The sequence below is a fragment of the Alligator sinensis genome, unplaced genomic scaffold (assembly GCF_000455745.1).
Source record: "Alligator sinensis unplaced genomic scaffold, ASM45574v1 scaffold165_2, whole genome shotgun sequence".
NCBI lineage: Eukaryota > Metazoa > Chordata > Crocodylia > Alligatoridae > Alligator > Alligator sinensis.
Genome location: NW_005841965.1, coordinates 1,550,654 through 1,574,643, shown reverse-complemented (window position 1 = coordinate 1,574,643; position 23,990 = coordinate 1,550,654). Strand labels below are relative to the sequence as shown.

The 23,990-nt window shown below is 40.1% G+C and overlaps 1 protein-coding gene across 5 annotated transcripts in view; it reads left to right on the top strand.

Annotated features, from left to right (window-relative positions):
- LUZP2 (leucine zipper protein 2) overlaps positions 1-23,990 on the top strand; it is a 488,403-nt gene that overhangs the window by 386,578 nt on the left and 77,835 nt on the right. For all 5 annotated transcript variants that reach the window (XM_025200387.1, XM_025200385.1, XM_025200386.1 and 2 more), the window contains one exon: positions 5,578-5,742. In XM_025200387.1, the coding sequence (XP_025056172.1) occupies positions 5,578-5,742 (165 nt within the window). The remainder of the gene's footprint in view (positions 1-5,577; positions 5,743-23,990) is intronic.

Genomic DNA, 23,990 nt, shown 5'->3' with positions numbered 1-23,990 from the left:
TGTAGCATTCACAAGCCACCTGGTGTCTTGAGGTATGTAAAAAAAACATTTAAAGCTATGTCTATGTCCAAATAGCTGAATTCAGAGCATTCTAATTCAATTTGGAGGGATTAAAGGGTCTCCTGATTTGATTCGGATTTGGAGATTCAGTCGCCAAATCGGGCTCAAATCTCCACCAAATCAAATCGAGAACCAAAGCTTTCAACAGCCCTAACCATTTTATATATATATAAATGATATTTCCATTGTACGCCTTTGAGTTGCTGGGATTTTTCCCAGCAACTCAAATGCATTAAACTTAGAAATTGTTTTCTTTATAATGAATTAGAAGGCTATTTTTCATTTAATAAATTATTTTAAGTATGTCTGAGCTTCTATGGTTCCAGTATAAACACACCCCTATATTATATGGAGAGGTAATTAGCTATATTAGTCTGTCTTAAGTTGGGCAGAAGGCAGGGTAGAAGTGCATGTTTTAGACTAGCTGAATCAGAGATGCATAAGCTCTTGTGAGCCACGTCTAATGAACTGAGCGGTGACTCATGAAAGCTTATGCATCTCTGATTTAGTTGTTCTATACTGTGCACTGCTACCCTGCCTTCTGCCAAAGGAATGGATTTTATTAGTAGATGTTTAGGATTATGAATCCAAAAAGATGGCAAAGCCAGTAGGGAAATACAAATCACCCGAGCAAGGAACTAATATTGTAGGGATGGGGGTGAGGAGAGGAATGCAACTAGGTTACAGAAAATACAATGTTAGCCAACTAAGCCCAGGGGAGGGGTGGGTGGAGGAAGGGGAGGGAGGGGGTTTGCGACTCTGAGAGAGAAAGAAGATACATACACACAAACCCATACAGTGGTCCTCAGTATATACATTATACATTATAGAGTTAGCCCAGGCCTAGATAACTCCCCACTGCAAAGTCATACTTGTGCCAGACCTATTTAATTTCATTCACGATAGTGGTGTACCAGCCCAAGTATCAGGATGGATTTCAGATGAAGTAGTATATGATTCTTAAACCAAGCTGTTCTAAGAATTAATTCATACAATGCTCCTTCTCTCTCTTACCTAGAATGGAACTATTGCGATGTCACTGGCATGACGTATTTACAGAAAGTATTGTTCTCAAGCGGAGTTACTCATTATAATGCAGACAGTACTGGGAAAAGCAGAGAGCATTTGGCAGCAAGAACCTTTAATGAGAATGTCATTAAACAATTCTGTCTGCTAACCACAAAATGATTTGCAGCAAACCCAACTGACTCTCTACCATTCTGTTCCTTTCCTATCCACTAATTTAAACATGTAATTCAGAGTGCTATCATGCCACTGTTTTACCAGAAGGCTGGTATCAGTTTCTGGCAAACTAGCAGCAGGGAAAGAAGACTTCAGGGATGGCTTCCTTGTCCAACTACTGTGAAACGTCAGCAGAAATGGATTGTTAAAAATCCATGAAGAAAAAGGGAAACAAGAAAGTATAGCTCAAGCAGAATTGTGAGATAGAACTGGAAGACTAAAAGCACCCAAGCTTGGTTAACCATTGTTCTCCCTACATGGTAAATGAGTTTTCCTGTTTGGGATGAAGTGAAAGGTGTACTCTTGGTGTATTGATTTCACGATGGAGCCATGCACAGCATCTGCTTTAAAGAATAGGAAAGATGACAGAGAAATGAGAAAGTACATGCGAACTGGATTGCATTGAACAACAGGTTCTCCAAGTGCGTTGATAGCAAAGTCACATATTCTTAACACAACATTGATAAACATTTCATCCTTCTGTCTTAGGTTCAAACAGTTTTATTTGACAACTCTGGCATACATTTGTGTGCACTAACAGTAGACTTTTCTCAGTGGCCTATACAAAATGTTTTGCCAAAATACTTCATACAGCCTTTAAGAGTTATCATATACTTGAATAAAACTAAAAGGTACCAAACAGGTCCAATTAGGTTATTTATCCCCAGGTTCCAATTAGATAGTGGCAAGATGAATGGAGTTTAGTGCAATCTCTCTCTCTTTTTTGTTAATGGACAACACATCCTACTTATCAAGCTTTAAAAAGATATGGAAAAAATTCAGAGGACTTGCTACTAATTTTTTGGCTAAGCATTACTGAAATAATTACAGTAGTCTCAATTGTCTAAACAACAGTTATTCAAATCATTCTGTTATCTGACTTCAGGATAGGCTGCCTAATGTGTGGTAAAAGTGAGAGCACTTTGTATATAATTTGCATTTAAAGGTTTATTTAATGTGCTTCATTGCCCAAACAATTTTGATTTTATAAATGCATTTTGATCTCAGATAGTTCATAGAACAGATTCTCTACTGAACTACTGTAACTATATTATTGTATAGTTACATCTGTAACATAATGCCTACATTGATAGTTAGGGTCCTCCTTAAGGTTCTTCTTACTCTTGTACCTGTCAACCTTCTACACCAATGGTCTCCCAACTGTCCTTGGCCTATGTGTGTCAAGTACTGAGCAAGTAATATGATTCATACAATATCATACTTCACTTTCCCTGTCAACCTCAGTTTTAAGTTTTAAATTGCTGTGGTCCAAGTAATGTTAGAGGGTCTCATAGACAATGTTTTCTATGAGTCATGGGTTGCGGGCTACTGATCTACTCTATATATTCTTACAACTGATCCTGGAAGCAGTCTATTGTGAGCTGAGAAATTCTGTTGAACTTCAAGGTCTGATGCTGACCCTGCTGCAGTGTGTTTGTAAGTTTCTTGGGTCCCTGGCATGTGCTACATTTTTGGAATGATTAATGGAAGCGACATGCCATATGTATATTGAATTATGGTACCATAAAATGCTAAATGAGCCGTGAAAATATTCCTCAGAATGTGTGTAACACCTTTGTGGCTGGTTTGTATGGTACCATAAATTTCATGTGTGGCATGCCTCATCATCCTAGTGCTCACTGCAGCTGGGAAGCCTCTGGTCTGGAACCTGGCTGGGAGATATGAGCTTGCTAGGACCAGGCAGGCACCTTAAAAATCCTTGCCCTGCAGTCTGTGGTCCTGGGTGTAGAAAGTTTAGCACCTCTTTAAATATGGGTGTGCAGCTGGTTGAGAGATCTTCTCCTATTCCCACTTGCACATGCCAGTCAAAAGAGGCACCCAACACAAGCAGCTGTACATGCTGGGTAGCTCTTTAAATATGCAAGTACAGCTGGGGATGTGGGAACTTACTTCTGTCCCTGGTTGCACACACCAGTTTAAAGAAGGATCTAAGAATCTCCCTCATTCCCAACTACATACTCTCTTTTAAAAAAATATGATCAGTATGAACAGCTAGAAATGGAGGAGCTCCCCTATTCCCCCATGCTTGTTTCGAGTACCTCTTTAAAACAGCATCAGCAGCTGGAGGTGGGTGCGCTCCCCCATCCCCAGCTCCACTGTGTGGGGTACCAAGAGCCCAGTATTGGGGAGTCTTTCCCTGATTTCAGGTTTACAGTTTCCAGGGAACCCAAAAAAAACAGATGAGTGAAGCTGGGACTCTCAGCTACATATCTGCTTTTTTAAAGAAATGGTGCTCTGTAAGCCTGACATATGGGAAACGCTCCCCAGTGGTAGGTTCATGCTGCCTTAGACCTTTTAAAAGCAAGCATGCAGTTGAGAACCCCTGTGGCACTCCCACTTTTTTAATGCTCCTGGGCATCCATGGAAACCCCCCCTGGAGAATGGGGAGCTCCCAGTTCCCCAGCTGCAACTTCTGTGGGGGATTGGGGGTGCAGCTAGAGAGTAGGAAGCTTCTCATTCCCCAGGTACAGGTGCCCCCTAACCTTCCATGCTGGCTGTCATTTGATTGGAGTTGGAGAAATTTTGTGTCCCATTCCCCAGATTGCTTAACCTGCCATGCCAGCTTTCCACAGCAGGTCACACAATTCTGTGAATGGGGCATAACATTCCTCATACTCCAAGTTTATGCCCCATTCTCCAAATTGTGTGACCTGCTGTAGACGTCTGGCACTTCAGGTTAAGCAATTTAGGAAATGGGACCTAAAATTCCTGAGACCCCAATTGTGCAACTGCCTTAACATCTGCCAGTGGTGTCATAAACTGCATGGCTATAACACAGGTCTACTTCTTTGCAGAAGTACCAGAATTCCCTGTTCCTGTTTAATGGACATTCCTTATACTGACCCCCTCTCTGCTGCCCGAAGAAGATTCAAGCCTAGAGAGACAAGTAGTCAACAGACTGATTCCTAGAAGACTTCTATTTTGCATGGCATGATTTAGCATCTTTATTGTATGCTTGAGAAATATCAGAATGAAAAGCTGGTGGCTTTGATGCGGTTTACAGGGTTCAATATAGAAGGGAAAGATAAGTTATGTGTCTTAGTCTGACTGAGAATGACCTCAAGATGAACATTAAATAACAACATAGAATGAGAGATGTTCCTAAGCTCATCCAGGAGGCCTATGATGTAATGGGAAATTTAAATGTTTCCCAAGTTCTAGGTTGGCCATGTAACCATTAGACCATCTTTCCTGTCCTTGTTTACTATGGGTATGTACAGGCATTGAATTTCAATTGATCTAACCAGGGTTAGGCTTATCTAAATGCCCACTCATGTAGGCATTCTAAGGGTTTAATTTGACTGAAAAATGGCATGCCCAAACTAAATTAGTTCATCTCAGGAGGTGCACTTAGATTAAGATAGGGATAACTGATCTAGGAAGGGGTTAACCTGATCTATCCAATGCTTACATATACATCCCCAGAGCTGGGGAATCTCACCTGCTCGTTTCAGCCCTGGGGCTGTTCTGTTTTACCTCCAACCTTGATCCTAACTGGACTATTTTTAATCCCCAGATTCCTTCCCCTCCAGGCCCCCAAAGACCTGCCAGCCCCCCCCCCCCCCCCCCCTCCGGGCCTATCCTCCTCACCCCAAGTTGCTTAACTCAGGTTGCCTGCACTGCTGCCAGCAGTGGCAAATGACTGCATGTGCCACTTCTAGCATCAGCAAAAGGCTGCATGTGCCTCTACCAGTCTCTGTTTAAGCAGTTTAAAATAACCTGCCTGAACTTAGACTGGGTGTGACAAATGCTTGTTCACAGACAGCTTACCACTTTCACAGTCTCTAAGAGAGTAACCCACATATCTCTTTATCAGGCAAAATATGTTAATAATATGATTTTTAAAGGGCTTGTTTTACTGGCATTGTGAAAACAGAAGCTTATTTCATGAAGCATACTTGGTACCAGTGTGTGTTGAACTTAAAGGAAAATACAGATCTCCTCTGATTTGGACAATGGTAACCTTGCTGTCTCCCAAATCCAATGAAAACACTGACAGTTTATTATGTAATGGCATAGCATGTAAATGTTAAAACAAATTATTTTTCTATTATATTAAACAATTTGCTTATAATGCATCTTACCAAGAATCTTGTCTGTGTGTATTTGCAGAATAATTATATACATGTACACTAGATTCTGTCCAGCAAATCTAGAAAGAATGTGTTTGATTCAGAGCAATACTCTTTGAAAATAAGCAATACTCTTTGCTATAACCAGTCTGAAGATTTGATGACATCTCACTTTCCTCAGGAGTCTCAGCTGAAAGCTTTGAAGGAGACTGTCCAACTCTGCTTGTCTTCTGTTCTTCACAATCAACCTCCAGCTATGAATATAATCCATCCAAAACCAACTGAGAGGCTGACATCCCCAGTTACAAACGGCTCAGAAGTTCCATTTCAAGCAACAAACACTAAGGTAAAATGTATTCCCTTTTTCATTTAAAGAGCTTTCAGTTTGTCCTGTAAGACCATCAAAGTGGAACTAAGAAGGATTTAAAATTTATTGAAAGATTAGAAAGAAGTTTAAAGATAATGCTAAGCAGTTTTCCCCTGATGTCACTAAAATTACTTTAAAAAAGTTGGAGAACATGAGAACATCTATTTTTATAGCTATTGAACAAAATTCTCCATCTTCTGTTATGTGGACTATGTCTGCATATGGATCCAGCATAGCTCTATGTAGGAAGTGTTATGTATAAAGTAAGTGTCTGCAGGTATGAGGCACGGAAAGCCAAGGCAGGCATGGAGATCAAACTGGTGACTGAAATTAAGGACAACAAAAAGTCTTTCTATAGGTATTTAGGGATCAAGAAAAAAACTGATCTCCTCTGTGGGACCCTACTGAATACAGAGGGGCAGCCCACAGTTGATCCCCATGAAAAGACACAGCTCCAAAATATATACTTCACGTCTATATTCCTGAAATCAGATGGGAGCTGTTCACGTGACCAAAGGCCCAGGGAATATGGGGAAGAGAACAGACCGCATGAAATCAGTCCTGAGTAGGTGAGGGTACTCTTAGAACATTTGGACATTTTCAAGTGTGCTGGGCCAGATAACCTGCATCTGAAAGCCCTGAAAGAACTGGCTAGGCTTGTAGCAGGGCCTCTGGCAAAGCTGTTTGAAGGGTTCTGGAATTCGGGAGTGGTCCCGGATGAGTAGAAGAGGGTGAACATGGTGCCTATCTTCAAGAAAGGCAAGAGAGATGACCCTGCAAACTATAGACTGGTCAGTCTGACTTCCGTCCTGGGAAACATCTTTGAAAAAATTGTTAAGGAGGCCATCAGTTACAAGCTCATAACTGGTGGAGTACTAAGAAGCAACCATAATGGCATTGTTGAAGGTAGATCATGCCTGACTAACCTGGTGTCCTTTTATGACCAGGTAGCCAATCAGCTGAACCAGGGACACAAGGTTGATACTTAGACTTCAGTAAAGCTTTTGATTCCATTTCCCATAAGATTCTCTCAATTAAATTGGAGGGTACTGGCCTAGACCAGTCTACAGTAAGGTGGGTGGACAATTGGCTTAGAGGCCAATCCCAGAGAGTTATAATCAATGGGACGTCCTCATCCTAGAGGACCATCTCCAGTGGTGTCCCCAAGATTGGTGCTTGGACTTCTGTTCTTTAACATATTTTTTAATGACTTGGATTGGAGGGGGTGGGGTAGAAAGATCAATGGTTAAGTTTGTGGATGAAATCCGGGCACATCAGAGGATAGGGTAATAGGCCTGTGCAAATAGGGAACTATTCAATTCATATTCAGCCAATTTGAATGCCAGCAATTTGATTCAGAGATTCAAATCACTTTTCCAATTTGATTTGGCCGATTCGACTTCAAAAGATTTGGAGCAGATTCGGAAAGATTTGGAGATTTGGCCATAGAGTATAATGGGGAGTCAATGAAATATCTATAACTTTGTTGTTTCCTGGCTGATTCAGATGAAACTTACACAGATAGTAGCCTCTGCTTGAAGCATGAAGGCTGCAAAGTTTCAAGATGATAGGTGCAGGGGTTTCTTGGAAACTGTACCTCAATGTTGTAAAACCCAAACTCATATCACGTGTGTGTTATGCCACAGCAGGGTGAAAACTGCAGGGATGGTAACTCTTGCTAAGGACACAAATCCTGTCAAGTTTCAAGGAGATAGGGGCAGGGGTTTCTGGGAAGCTTCACTTCAAACTGTTGACAGGCAGAACTCATGACATAGGTGATACTGTGTGTGTTAAGGAAGAGCAGGGTGAAAACTGCTGGTCTGACAGGACCTGCTGCAGGCATGAAGCCTGCCAGCTGTCAAAGAGATAGGTGCAGGGGGAGCCTGGTGCAGGGTACTGCTCCCACCTTCTTGCTCCCACTGGCAGCAGAAGCCTCGTGGTTGCTTGGGAAGAGGATGCATCTATGTTGGCAGGGGGAACTTGCAGCTCTAGTTCTCCCCTTACCCCCTCTAGCCCATTTCCCTCCCCTGCCAGAAGACCTGGCACCTGCCTTTCCAACATGCTTCATATCAATGTTTCCTGTGCTGGAAAAGGTTTGTGTGTATTGTGTTCTTCTTTGATCTGGTCTTGTTCTGAATCCAAATGTGTGGCGGGCTGTCGGTGGCAAGTTCTTCCATTCATGAGTGCTGTGCGACTTGTTGAGTGGTCTGATTGATTATTGATTATTAATACCTATCAATATATATGTGGTGTGTTTGTGTTACTGTTGTGTTCTTAGGCTGTCAGTGACAAGTTATTTTATTTGTGAGTGCTGTGTGATTTGTTGACTGTGGTATGATTGATTATCGGTTGTTAATGCCTATATATATAGGCATTAACAATCAATTGACCAGGAAAATTTAGACTGGACATAAGGAGAAACTTCTTTTCCATAAGGGTAACTAGAATCTGGAACACACTTCCAGCAGAGGTGGTGCAGTCTCCATCCTTGGAGGTATTCAAGAGGAGGCTGGATAAGCACCTTGTTGAGCTCGTTTGAGGTCAATAACCTTGTGCTCATAGCAGGTGACCAGACTTGATGATATGGCAGGTCCCTCCTTTTGGTCCATTGATTCTATGATTCTATGAAGAGTAAAATTTAAGAGTTGGTATTTTCTGAGGGATACCTGGAGTCCATCAAAGCATGCCTGAAGTCTAAAAATGGTTGAGAACCATTGTACTAAATATTGGAATAGCCTTTCTGACCAACACATCTTCCAGTGTAGAAGGTACACTAAACAATTTACGGTATATTTCCCAAAGGAAAAAAAATCTTACCAGAGTGCTCAATCTGGTAATTGGTAATTTCCCCTCAATCTGCTAATTGGTTGTACTGTGGGCTGTGAAGGAGGAATGGTTCTCCAGAAGGGATCTGAATGAAGGAGATGATAAGAACTTGCCATATTGGGCTTGATTGAGTAATTCAGGGGACAGCTCAAAAAAAGAAATCAAACACAAAAGAATGGAAAAAAGAAATGACTACTAGGTTCTTGTGGGTTTGAGAACTGGCCTTGGACTTGGGAAATTATGGTTTCAGACCCTGTCTTGGCAGGGCTTCAAACCAGGTGCTGACTTGCCATGTTGGCTTTGATGAGCCAATTTCTTTCTTGGGGTTGGTTTCTCCTTCTCTAGATGTAGAATTATAATGTCCAATGTACCTTAAGAGGATTAGTCAGTTACTATGTTTCTTGTGTTGTGAAACTTTCAGCAATAATCATGAATATGCTGTCTTTTTATTTGTGTACCAGTTGAGAACTGGTTTCAGTGAAGGACTTCCACTTTCCTTATGGAAAATTTTACCCTCAGTCCTTGCTGCCCAAAATCATAGACTTGACAGTTTTCTCATGCACCTGAAAAGAGAAACAGACATGGGCTTTGCAAGATATTGAGGCCTATTCTAGTTCTTGCATTTTCCATCAGAAAATTAATCCAACAGAAAATATACAGGTTTCACTGTGGAAATGTATATTATAGTATATACCCAAATAATGAAACTTTGACTTTTTGCAAAGTTTCTAAAGATCACAGGCATCACTTCATAGGTATAACATTTCCTATTAGTTCTTATCAGGAAATAGGAAATAAAAACTCACCTTGACCACGGTAGACTACATGCCATGAGAGTCTCATAGTTTTGCAACGCGCATGTGAATGCAGAATTTTAAAATATATATACATTACTATCATTAATCCTTTTTCTCATTTCCCTGGGTTTTAATGACACAAAGAATAGCTTATCTTAGAGTGAGTTTTTGTGAAAAGTTTGGTTGGTTTCATAATGAAAAGCAACTCCAAATCTTCATAAACAAACTTTAGGGGGCAAATGTCAGCTGATTAATGTAGTAAGTTTCATTGCTGACTTGACAGATCTCTGCCACAAGGTTGTTTTTATATATCCTTTCATCTACACACAAAAGTCTCTTTAAAAACTGCAGAGTTGCTACTTTTCATTTAATGTATCTAATTTTATGGGGAGATTTATTTTCTACTAAAAGTGAAAAAAAGAGATCAATTTCCTCCTGTGCTAGGATACCATAATGCAAGGAAACAATTCTAATTAGAAAATTAAAGGATGGTAATGTAATTAATAGAAGCAATAACAGCCAATTATCTTGAGAATTTGCATTTATATTATAGATAATTTGCCTTCCTATCCAATTGCATATATTTGGAATAACTCAAATGGCTTTATTTGCATTATTTCATCTTCACAAAGGAATAACTGAAACACATCTTGCATTCCAAAGGATCCCAAAACATTTCCAAAAATATATGATTGAATCACTTCACCTTCTGCTAAAAGCTTCCAAGTCTTATCTGGGATATGGCAGCTGTTAACGTGCATAGTCAGTAGAAAAGTGTGAGCTAGGAATTGGAGACACTTTTGGAGCCAGTTAAAGCTGCAGAATATTTTTAATGGCATTTATAATAACCCAGTCTGGAATCTGATCAAGATACAGGGTCTCAGTGTCTTGATCATAAAAAAATGTTGTGGAATCTTTAATAAACATAGATCATCAGAGCTCTTTCATCCAAAAAATATACTGTCCAGAAAAATGTACACAATCCTTTAATAACCTACATGGGGATATTGTTTTGGTGCTGATTTAGAAATTTAAAGTCCTTTGTTCTTTCCCTTCCAGTATCCTAGGATTTTCTTAGCGTTCATAATGACCATGTCCCACCCCTAAATGATATGGCTGAAGCACTCTTCATTATATCAGTAGACATTTACACATCTATAGCTATCTGCTTCTCTTCATTGTAAAAAATATTGTGCGATTTAGTAGTTATTCTTCAGTCATGTCAGCATAATATGCTAAGTGATGTCAGGCACAAGTGCACCATGCCATAGGCTTTGGAGAGGTAACAGTAATGCAGCGTCTGAGGGGACTAGCGATAAACACTAAATAAAATATATTTTGAGAATTCATATTCTGACAGTAATCTGTAAGGAAAAGATAATATGTTGGGTAATTTTTCTCTTTGTTACATTTTTCATGCATAAAATCTTAAGGTATATGAATATTTCTACAGTAAATCTATCTGCAAGTACCACCAGCTAGATTTCTATACATCTACCCACAGGAGTTTGTTTGAATAAGAAAAGGGATATTGCCCCTTTCATAGATGTTACTCACATTTTCCTGTACTTGGCATATGCCGTGAAAATGTCTGAGAAAATAATGGGTTGCAATGCTGCCATTCCACCCATTGACAGCTCATTATTATAAATCTGTACATTATCCTTGATTATAAAATCACTGAAATCTGCTACTGTGAAATAGGTTGTCAAGGAATCATAGTCTGGGCCAGAATTATACCCTCTGCACCTGAATTATATTATGGAAACCTTTTCATAATGACATCTGCTATTATGTATGTAGTCCTTGACTTTGTCTTATCCTACAAGATAACTAGCTCCAACCATAGATGTATGGGTTCTTCCTTTTCTTCAGGTTCCTACACAATTTGTTTTTCTCTATAGTCCATTAATTTTATGTGACTATATGGTGAGTGAGTGTATGTATGTGTGTGTATATAAAAATTGCACACATTTTTATACAAAAAGTGGGCACCTCTGGTTGAGAAATATTGATGAACACTGTCTCTTTTGGTAAACTGCAATTTAACCATTGGGGAAAAATGTGATGCCTTATTTGGTAAATACCTTAATTAAAAAAACAAACAAACTACTCATCTGGCTTTAAAAATTGGGGGGTGGGGGTTAATTGTCAAGTGTACATACTGCTTAAAAATTATAATTTACATTTTATGGTCTGTATCACTCAAGCACTTCAGTCTTTGGAACTGATTTTGGTTCCTGTTAGAGGGCATAAATGAATAGGTTGTATGCTTGTGTGGATGTCTGACAGTGGGGCTCTTTTAGCAACGTGCCTCCTAGTATTTGATAGTCAAGACACTATGAGGTAAGAAGAGGTTGGGAAGATGATGGGACATGAAGATTGCCTGATTTGCCACTACAAGAAACATTTAAATATCTCATATGTTATCCATAGATTTGGTCTGTTTGGAGGTTGTTGTCTAGGGAACACAAATCTTGATGAAAAAACAAAAAACGTGGGGTTATGTTTCACTGGGGTTTGCAATAATCTGCTACAATAGGAAATGTTCACAGAAACTATGACATTACGATAATCAAAAACAATTGCAATCTAAAGTCCATGATGAGTCAATTATATGAGCTAATTTTGCATAATCCATTTTTAATAACCAAGATTCCAAGTTACATCTATCACTACCTCAGTACGCCCTAATCTGCATACTTGTTCCTTGTGTGAGCAGTCTCACAATGAAATAGCTGTTCTTACCTCTCAGTGATGTGATCAGTTGAAATCAGAACTGAAGACTCCTTTGGAGGATAGTGTGCTGCACCTTTCATTGCAGTTTTGCCTTGTACTGTTCCTTGGGATAAAGTGGAAGGAGGGTTATGAATTCAGAATAGCTATGACCAGGGCAGCCATTGCACCTTTTCCACTAACTCTAAACTTCAGTTATTTACTATTTGTTGTTTTTTTTTTTTTAAAGTAGAAATAAAATAATGAGAACCATAAAAAAAAAAAAAAATCCAGAAATTTAAATAAATTTTTCTTGCCAAACTAAAGCTAGAAGAAAACAAAACCACGTTCCCCCAATCAAGGTATCTTTTGATTAAAGAAGTTTTATAGGCTAGGGACAGAAGTTACACACAAACTGGTATAAGTAATCAGAAACCAATACAAATGGTTAACACAACAAGTTCAGTGCACATAAACTACTTTTGATATGGCCAAAACTAGTTTAAGATAAATTTGGATGGGTGTAGTATCAGACTTAACTGATTTAGGTTAAATTGGTTTATTGAACTTCTGTCCCAGATCCCCTCCAAATTCATGTTAACTCAGTCTCCCAGAATGTCAAGGTACTTTCCTTCTCCTCTTCAACCCTCTCCCCACCCTTGCAGGGTGGGTGGGCTAGCCTTGGCCTGAGCTGTCTGCTCCAGCTGAGCAGGGAGGCATGCTTTAGCACCCCCTGCCTTCCTGCCTTGGCCACTGCAGGCATGTCGCTGCTTTTCTGGAATCAGAAGTGAATGTCTGTTCATTTGCTTATTCATTCAATCTATGCATATTAGACAAACCTGTGAAGCTTGAATCGATTCAGTCTCAGGATTTTTGACTGTATGTACCTAGCCACAGTGACTAATCATTATGGCTGCTTACGGATGTTAAAAAAAAAGTGCTTTACTGGAAGAAGCAGTGTGTTAATTAAATCCAGCTCTACAGAGTCGGTATAAATCAGGCATTTCAGTGGGACTTTTTGGCATTTTTATCTAATAGATGATTCAATCAGCTATTAGATAAAAGCACCAAAAAGCCCCACTAAAGAATCCAATCTATACAGATATTGGGTAAGCCAGGTCCAGCTAACACACTGACTCTTATGGGCATGCACTGGTCTTGGTGCGGGAGCTTGCCAAGTTTAAAGTGCCATCTGTTTTGGGTTTTTTAGATATCTATAAGCAGCCTATGAAACTGATGTAAATGGTTCCTCAAAATTTGTGACCTATAGACTGTCATCTACCATCGAAATTTATCATAGATCACCATGCATTTCTACCATCTAATTTTTAATTGAAAATACTATAAAAGGACAGAGGGGCCTAATGACACTTGTAGACCAGCTGTGGATCATTTATTAGCCATAGTTTGGGAACCAATCTAGATCTATCTAAATCATGTAAAACATACAAACATTTAAACCACATAAAACAAAGAAAGTTTGAAGAAACAAAAGCACCAACATCTGGTGAATCAACTCCAGGACATCAAGGAACAATAGGAGAAATGATGTAAGAAATAGATATAAAGCAGTCAGAAACTATTAAAAAGGATATCAAGTGACTACATCTGTCATCAATGACAGAAATGCGAACCTCCTTGCATACAGGACAGCAGTCATAGGGAGATGGAAATAATATTTTGTAGAACAGTAGAACTGCCCAATACTTACAGTGCCAGTAGAACAAGAAACACATTCATTAACAGAAGCAAAAACAGAAGAACCATCTTTTATAGAAGTGAAAACAGCCATAACAAAACTTAAGAGCAGTAATGATAAAATATGGAGGGCAAGAGCCATTGACCTCATGATACTGGGGGGTCCCCCAGCAGTGCTGTCAGAGCTTATCTTGGCACTCCCACAGTCTCAGGGAGGAGGGGGCACTGGCCATCACCCCCCACTCCCCAGCCAGTGAGGGCCCCTATGTGTAGCCTATGGCAAGATCTTTATAAACAAATCCATAAATTAATTCCCCTTATTTGGAAGTCATCAATTTTACCTTATGATTGAAGAGGAGCCTTAATTTGGCCCCGTCTTCAAAAAAGGCCTCAAATGGGAATGTCAAAATTACAGAGGTATTATCACTATTAACAACAATTTTTATTCCCTAACATTTTGCTCCAGTGCTTCCTACCTTACACAGAAAACATTTTGAGAGAATACAAGAATAGACTGGGTTCTGCAAGAATAGATTGACAACAGACCAAATCTTCTCTCTAACACAAATAGTTGAGAAAAAAAATTGATAGTATAATCAAAGCTTACACATACTGTTAATAGACTTCCAGAAAGCTTATAATAGCATACGCAGAGAAAATCTGTGGGCCCTATTAGCAGGATTAGGAATTCCCAACAAAGTAATTGAACTCATTAAAGTTTGTATGTATGAACCAAGAAACAAAACGGAAGAAGAATCAGACTGAGACAGGGAGATGATCTGTCTCCAATCCTATTCAACGTGGCACTAAAAAAAGTAATCAGGAGCATAAACAACATAAGCGGAGGAATTCAACTGAGTGGAGAGCATAAAGTCCTCAGGTATGCTTGTGATATAGTTCTCATAAGTGAAAACATGAATGATATAGAAACATTGGATAACTGACTAACAAGTGAAGCAAAGAAAATTGGACAATGAGTGAATGTGAATAAAACATGATATCTGGACATCACATAACAATAAATAACAAAAAATTTAATCAAGTGACCCACATCAAGTATTTAGGTTGTATCATAGCACAGGACAGTAATATGAAGGTAGAACAGAAGCAGGAAATAAAGCCTGCTTTGTATGACAGGAGCTTGTGCAATGCAGAGTAGGTTCTATTTTGCATTGCACAAGCTCCTGTCATCCAAGCTCATCTCAAGGAAAATTAAGTTTTAAGACTATAAAACCATAATCAGGCCATGAATGACCTACAGGAATCAACCCTGGATTCTCTCACAAGCAAATAAGATACCAGTATCATTTTGAGAGGAAGATTCTACAGAAAATCTTTTGTGCACAGTATAATCTAATAATACAAGAATGAGTTATGTCAATTGTACAGAGACCCAGCCCTGACAGAGGAAATCAAGAGCACAATGGGCCATGCTGAATGGAAACAATTGGACACCAAAGAAAGTGTTATTCATGGGGTGTCAGAATGACCAAGACTAAGAAGGCTAGATGTGTCAGAACTACAGAAATTCAATCTGGATGACTGAAAGATAATAGATGGAAATGGGAATAGATGGGAATGGCACATAACAGATGGGAATGGATGAAGATGGTAGAGGCAGCCAAGGGCCCATGGGGCCTGTAGTGCTAAATTACTTATTTAAATCACATAAATCACAAAAGGACATATACATCCCTAAACTAACAAGCCATAATCAGAGTCTGTCACTGAACCTGATCTATGTAAATTCTCAGAGATGGGGACAAATTGTTGCTTGTAATATTTGATACAGTTCTGGACCATGTTTACATTTAATGCCTTCCTCTTTCTGCTGTAATTTATACGCAGCTAGTCATTAAGGACTGTCTCAGCATCAATCTAGATGTAGCTCTGATATCAGCCTCCCCACTACAGTCCCATCATAATGGGTATGAATGGGAGAGGACAGTAGAGAATGATATATTCTCCTACATCCTTAAAGATAATTAGGTATGTAACTTCCCTAAAATACAGAGCATAGAACATTGCTGAAAATTAGAGTATCCGATAGGCTGTTCCCAACTGCATTGGGATAGGTGGGACTTGGGTAACAAAAGAATCTGGGTGCTAAAACAAGATCCTGAACTGAGCATTCTATCTAGTGCTATATGTAATGCATTCTACTAACATTTACTCCAATCTTTGTTTTTCTCTCATATTATTTAACTAAGGTCACTCACAGAAATGACATTTGTTGTGCGATTGGCCCGCTGAAAGTACTCTACAGCCATGCCTGACAGAAGGGCACAGCTACAGAACACTTTCAAAGTGCCCAATTGCACAACAAATTAACCCTCATTTTATGAGGGTTCAGATGAAGGCAATTCAAACTGGAGTGCTTTAATTAACTTTTGTTAGTCCCTACATGTGATCAGGGCTTGGCTGATGCAGCCCAGCTCTGCCCTGGTGCTGTCTGTAGGATGGGAGGGGGATAGGGGAGGGGCAGGAGCTCTGGGCTGGGGCTTTCCCATCCTGAGCTGGAGGTCAGGTGGTGGATTGGAGCCCTCTGCACCTTGCAGTCCCACCCAACCTTCTTTCCCTCTACCTCAGGTTGGGGAAACCCCAGCCTGGAGCTCTCTCCTCCCCCTTCTCCCCCCTCCCATCCTGTAGACAGCACCAGAGCTGGGAGAAGGCTGTAGGCAGGCAGCCTCTCTGAAGGTTCGGTTCCGAAGTGGAGCTTGATTTTTACCCCTCCACTCTGCTCTCGGCTCTCCCCTCTTGACCAAAAAGTGGATGTCTGTTAGGTCACTTTAACTCATGGTGCTTTCTGTGCAGTTCCATTAGTTAGAATGGGGAACGGCACATCTGTCAGCACCCCATGTATTTAAAAGATAGTTTAACAGTAAAGCTAACAGTGAGGATATCATAGTATGTACTCTGCTCTAACACCATAAAACAGCTCCCCCAAATTAAGAGAAAAACATTAAAATATAATGACTTTAAAATAAATTTACCTTTATACCAAGTAGAACATATAAACAGCTGTAGCTTCTACCCACTTGAGGTGGTTAGTACAGAGACCCAGAGAAGATACAAAGCAGTGAGACCACCTCCTCTAGGGATGCGTAATAGATGTCTTATCCTTTATACCACCATAGTGTTACAGTGCAGATTGGGGAAATTTAAAGACGTAAAAGTCCAGGAAAAGGATGCTCAGCCTTGAAGCAATGGTAGAGCCTTCTAAGGGAGTTGAGGGACTGGAGACTTTCTAGCGGGGCTGTGGCAAGATATGAAGCTAGAGGATAGAGAACTGTAGCAGCCCAGCAGTGAACAAAGGTTCTTACTGGTGGTGGCAGGATATCGGAGAGAAAGTGTATGATGGCATTGAGGCCAGCATGTGAGTGAGTGAGTGAGTGAGTGAGTGTGTGTGTGTGTGTGAGAGAGAGAGAGAGAGAGAGAGAGAGAGAGCGAGAGCGAGCATTCTCATATGCACAAGCCTGTGTATTCTGCATTTAAGTTTACATTTTAAACCTATAATTGCCACAGGCACACTGAGAATGGTAACAAAGAGTTAAACTGGAAGACACCAATGTGTTGTTTTCTTTTAGAACAATTTGATAATTTGAGGGTTCTGACTCATGATTGGCAATTCTTCATTGATGCCTTCATCAGGGCAGCATAAGCAGTTTTTTTAATCGGCTTTGAAATCCCTATCCTTTTTTACAGTACCCCATTTTCACATGATACCTGGGGATTGCATGTGTGAAATCATGTCTCTGTCAGTAAGAATACCAAGGAGAAATATGTGTCACATGGGCAGAGGGTTTTGAGTCATGTTTTACAAAAAGTTGCTAGATATTCCAAATACATCCGTTATTTTCAGTGACATACAAAAACATATAATTTAATCTATTTCCCCTTCTAGGAGGTCAAGAAAAATTCCAGATCAGAACAAATTCTTTAAAGAAATCATTTGTGTTTGCTAAAATTAGAACCCATGCTGCCCACATCATTTATCATAATATCCCAATTTAAATGCAGGGTTTGACCTTTTGCACAAAGCGGTCATAAATTCTTCCTTGAAGAATGTATAAAACAATACAAATTTAATTATGGGATTATTTTTGTCTTCATAAGAGTCTGAGATAGTGAAAGCTTTTTCAGTGTGTCTGATTTTTTTCCGCCTTCTCAGGGTGACCTCTACTATCAAAACATGATGGAAAACTCATTTTTGACAATTATTTCTCTTCAGCAGTACATTTCAAGCTGTGACTATGGCACTATGGCAGGGAACACCCACTCATATCTTGTTTGTAATAGTTGTGCTCTTGAGGCTGAATGATCTGTGTCATTCAGTAAGTAGCATTTTTTAAACAGATTTTAAAAAGAGAAAACCAGGCTATATTTCATGGGTCTGCTCTAAAAAAGGAGTTTTCAAAATGAATTAGACAGGTGTAGTACACAAAATCTAAGCTTGCAGCAACATATCTAATTTTTCCTTGTTGACATCAGAACCATCCTTTTCCTCTTCAGACCCCCTCATCCATTGCCCATGATTCATTTCTGAGTTTTCTTTCTGCCCAGATGACTGTTCCTACATTGCTAAACTCTGTGAATCATCCACCTTATCTCTGCTGGTGCTTCTGAGGCCCAAGTACTCAGTCTTCTTTTTCTTTGAATTACCTCTTCCTCACTCACCATCTCTTGTCCAACCTGACAATGACTTCCAAATTTGCTCTCACCCTTTTTGCTTTGTTGATTCATAAACTCATATCCTTTGTTCCATCTCCTACTCCTTCCTTAAATGTAACTCCTTCCCTAAATCTGAATTTATCGGTATCTTCTGAGGTTATCAAATCCCTTCTGATCTCCCATCTTTTTCCTCGTATGTCTATCCTACATGTTGAAACATGTTATGTATTATTAATGGTTAACTGTGCATATTGTAGTGACACCTGGAGATCCCAATCAGTGTTAAGGGCCCCTTTTGAGCTGTGCAGGGAAAAAGGGAAGAGAAAGAGAGAGATTTTATTTTACTTAAAAAAAATTCTATTATACTAATATTAAAAACAAATGGTGAAAGTGCAAAGGTTTGTAGGCCTTCCAGGAGCTGAGCATTAAATACTTGTTACCAACAAAAAATACCATGTCATCAGAGATTAAATCTCCTTCCCCCACTCCCCTCTGTTGTTGCTGACACATGTAGGACCAGCTGTCCATCTTCCACCTTGCAGAGGTGGCACAGTGACCTCTGCACAGAGTGGCCACTCAATGGCACAGTGACCACATAAGCTGGTCTACATTTTGTTGCAAAGCGAAGTGTCCGAATTCAAATGTAACATGCCATACCAAGAAGTGGAAGAGTTGGAGGGAGCCATTAGACCCGGCCCCTGCAAGCTGGTTTCTGCAGCTTTTCAGAGTCACCATCTGGCCTGGCCCAGCGGGAAGTTGGCCAGGAAGATCATGCTCTCCTTGGCCACTCAGTGCAGAATAGAAAAGATGTACACAGTCTCAGACAAGTCTAAGTCCAACGTGCCAAAGAGGATGCTGAGAGCAGCAAAGAGCAGCTGCAGCTGGGGCCAGTCCAGGAGGAATGGGAAAGACTGTAGTCAGCTCCTTGAAGAAAAGGCAGTTGTCAACACTGCTCAGTCTAAGTGGTAGAAAAAAGTGCCTGTGGCCAGGGTCCCACGCAGCAGCTACTACTGGGGGTTTCTGGTTTTCTTGGAAGTGGGTAGCTTGTAAAGTGTGCACCAGACCAGTCAGGTTTGCTCTGTTGTTGCTGCCACAAAGCTCCCTCTCCAAGTCATGTCAGAATAATCATCAAGGACACAGACATGATGCACTTTGACTGTCCACATGTACAATCAAGGTTGATACCACCACTGTTTCCATTGGGAGCATAGAGGGACAGCATAGTGCCAGGCCTGCCACTCCTGTTGCTATCCACAGATGGAGAAACAGGCAACGATAGAGGGGGTCTATCCAGAGAGCTGCCATCAGGGAGATGTGTGTGGAGATGATTTTTTAGGGTGGCAAGCACACTCCCAGGGAAAGCAGCTTTCACTTTAGCAAAGAGGTGTGAAGGAAAATGGACAGAGTGCAGACCCAGCTGGTCAGCCTGGGTTTTGGCCAAGAACCAGGTGGACTGAGATTAGGCAAAGAAGTGGGTCAGACTGATGGTGTAAAGACCAAGGAAAAAATGAGGCTTCCAGAGGCAAGGCTTATTGCCCCTTCTTGCACAGGAAAAGTCCCTGAACAAGGTTGAGTTCCCCCACCTGACACGGGAAAGCAAAGGCCAGCCATAGCTAGGGAAGGCATTCCCCAGAAAAGAGAAGGTAGTGAAGGGATTGCAGGTAGAAGGCAGCAACCTTGATCACCAGATCAATTAGGCCCTGACCTCCCTCACTGGTGGGCAGGTACAGGGCAGCCAGATGGAGTCAGTGGGTCCTATTCCAGAAGCAGTCAACAAGGATAGAGTGATACTTTATCAAAAAAGTATAGAAAAGCAGTGAGAGAAGTGGTATGCCTGAAACTAAAGACACAGAGGGTGTGTCCAGATGAGCACGGCTGCTTGAGCATGCACTGTGATGGGTTTTTTTAATTTTATTTTTTTTGACCCCTGGATATCCAGGGGTAAAAAGAAATGGTGGAAAAAAACCTGGAGCAGTGCATGCCAGCACACAAACCTTGGCCAGCGCGCAATGCTGAAAAGTGCAACCGGGCTACCTCAAGCCATGCTCCACTGCTAGTCAGGCTCTGCATGGCATTTGAGTGGCTGCAGCCCCAGGAGGCCCCCAGGACCTCAGGTAAGGTTTCTGGGACAAGCACAGTGCGGCCCCAGCCCCTCCTGCCTCACTCATGGCAACTTGCCATGTGTCAAAACACATGTGCAACAGGCATTCTCCAGGGACAAGAAGCGACGGTGCAAAATGCACCACTGCTACTTGTCCCCAGGGAACCATATGTCCATGCATGCCTGGACACACCCTGAGGGTGCATCTACATGAGCTATTAATACTTAATATACTCTAGCATAGTTTGTGTCTGAGTCAGCTGCTCCTGGACACAGTGTTTTTGCGTGTTCCCTGCAGCAATTTGAGCTTGGGCAGAATAGCCTGGGGCTGACAGCAGGCTTGAGAAGTCAGCTCTGGGCTCCAGGTGATGGTGCTGGGCAGCAGAGGGACTGGCTGGGGGACAAGAGTGCTGAACAGCACAGCCATGTGGCTAAGCCCCTGAGCCTGTGGGCAGCCTGGGGTTGTGCTGCCCTGGCTCAAACTGCCACAGTCCCAGTCACATTCCACATGTGCATTTCTGTGCAGTAAGTGACTCCACCATAAGATAGTACTGTCCTCAACAGTACTATCTCACATTAGAGTTATTTAGTTCACTGCATCCTAAGACTGACATGTCTAGATAGTGTTGCTTTACTGCAGAGTTAATTAGTCAACTCTGCATTAAAGCACGAGTAGATATATCCAGAAAGTAATATCAGAAGTCAGTATCTTTTTGCTATAATTAAACAGCAGAAACAAAAGGGGAAAGCAGTCCTCTTCCCAGACAGGGCTGTTGCTGGGAACTAAATTGTGCTCCATTCAAGAAATATCAGTTCAGGGAAAGCAAACCTCTGTGAGACCTCAATGCTTTTCTCCTTTCACTTCCTAATGTTCTGATGCTGGCAGTAAGTACTGTCTGGCAATGACATATCTCTGACACCTACAATTGCAAGGTCCTCTGATTTGTTACATACAATAGTGGAATGAGAGGCCTTAATTTAAAGGCATATATGTAATGGAGCTTATCTTTGTTGCAGACAGTCCTTTTGTGTCCCCTAGGAACACAACCAAAATCAATGAAAAGTATCACCTTGTTAAGTGTCAGCTGTATTTCCTAGTCATATATGTACACCCAGCTTTCAAAAAAAGTTTTAATTTCTTTGTGTCAAGAATCTCTGTGACCCACTTTCACATGCAGGTTCCTCTTCTTCAGCTTTCTTATATGTCTGTGGGCTTACAGACCCTTATCCTCACTACACCTTCCTGCACACCGGTCCAATCCTGTCCTTTTTTTTTTTCAAATTTGAGAATAATTCAAAAAATCATTATGATTGTTTCTGTAACTTGAATCCTTTCTTTTTATCTTGTTTTTTAAATGTCATTTCAGTGTGGAAATGCTCCTTCCACACCCAAACAGGTTCCTTTAGTAGTTCTTTTCCCTCAGATACATATGTTAAGGAAGATTTTTAGAGCTGTCATTATGTGCTGGAAAATGTTAACACAAATGCTCATTAAATTGAAGGTGAAACTGGTTGGTTTTATTGCATGTTTTAAAGGAGCCTTCATTATTAGCACATTATCTTGATAGATAAATAGTTTTATAGTATTTATAGCCAATTGCAGCCAGGTGAAAATGGAATAAATACACCTGCCAAACATCTTTTATTATCAATTTAACCAGAATCCTAGAATGCTGTTGATCCCTTTGAACATTTAGTGTCACAACCTTTATACGTTCCTGGAACTCAATGGTAATCTCACTTTCTTACCTTCCTTCTTCAGCTTTATTATTATTAAACCCATTATTCTTCTTGGTTATCAGTCTTTGCCACAGCATACAAGACAGGATTTCTATTTTATATAACATTTATGGGAGAATTCTACTGTATCATATAGTATCTCTGGTTCCAGTTGACCTAGGAATGAAAATTGTGGTCAATGGAACGAGGGAGGGTCTAGGAATTGAATATTCTCAATCTTATTGCTGGATTGTCACTGTATTAATAGAAAATACCAATAATATATTTGTTTCTAATGGATTTAACTCTTAGCTAGGTTTTACTAATCTGCCCACCACTATAGTATTTGAACACTTATTCTGCTTCAGAGGAATATTCATAGGTTTAGTGTTTTTAAGGTTGAAAAGTACTATGGAGACATCAGATGAACACCTTAATACACATTAAAAGTATTAATCCTTTAAGGTTTACATCTTTGCATGCAGCCAAAATATGCTCAGTATTTAATGAGCAATTGGTAAAGACTTCTTGAATCCCCAGAACTGGCTTACAACTCCTCAGAACCTCCTGAAGTCTGAAACAGCCTCCAGTTTGAGATCAACTTCAGGGCCTCTCTAAATTTGATCTACAGTAGGCTTCCAGAGGCTTTGACCAAATTCTCTTTCAGTCCTAATATGCCTCCTCTGTCATCTGGGGACTCCATTCCATAGCAAAGGAGTGAGGTTGCTTTACCTATCTATAACATATTATCAATTAATCTGTTGCTAATCAATGCCCTTTGTTAAAATATCCTTTTAAAAGCTTAGATAAAGGACAGCTGAGATGAACGAGGGACATGATTTTTGTGTTCTTTTGTCTGAAGCACTATAATCCAGTTCTCTAGAAAACAACTGAAATCTCAACTATAAGTTTTACTGTATACTGATTTTGTTAACATGGCTTGGAGACATTATCTTGACAAAAATATACATACTCATGTATATGTTTGGTTCTTGAAAGTCTGATCATTACATTCTAATGTTCCATTTACTGATAAGAATAACAAGAATGCAACTAAAAAGCACTAGGGAATTCATGTGCCTATGCATATGGCATGCTAGTGAATCTATTTTAAGTTTATAGCAAAGTTTCTTCTAGCAATGTGTTATAACATTTAAAAAGATAGGAAACCAATATAAATTAATTATTTTAAAGTGGCTTGCAAAGCTGGAGAAAACCCAAAGGCATTTTGCTACTAAGCATACATAAAGGATTTATATAGGCAGCATTAACAAGTTTTCCTTATATGGAATGTATATTATTAATCTACTATTGTAAGGTCTCACTTATCATATCTGAAAGGCTAACTAGGAAACATTAGAGTTGCAGTTAAGGATTCCTTTATCATCTATCTAAGCAAAGACATAATTTCTAAAATGTTCACCATGAAACAGCCTTAATTACCTCCAATGAATCAGGCAGTTTGACCTTTAAAACACAACCACAGTCTTTACATCTTCTAATAATTTAACCAAAACGTTCTATTGAATCATCATTCATAAAAAATTTACAATGCCTCGGCCATCAACACTGAAGGAATTAAATTTGTTTTGTTTCTTAAATCATCTCTGATGAATATACTGGCTTCACATAAAGCCCTTGAATTTACTAGCTACTTTAAAAGAACTTTATCTCTGATTTTTGTATTTAAAATCCTCCAC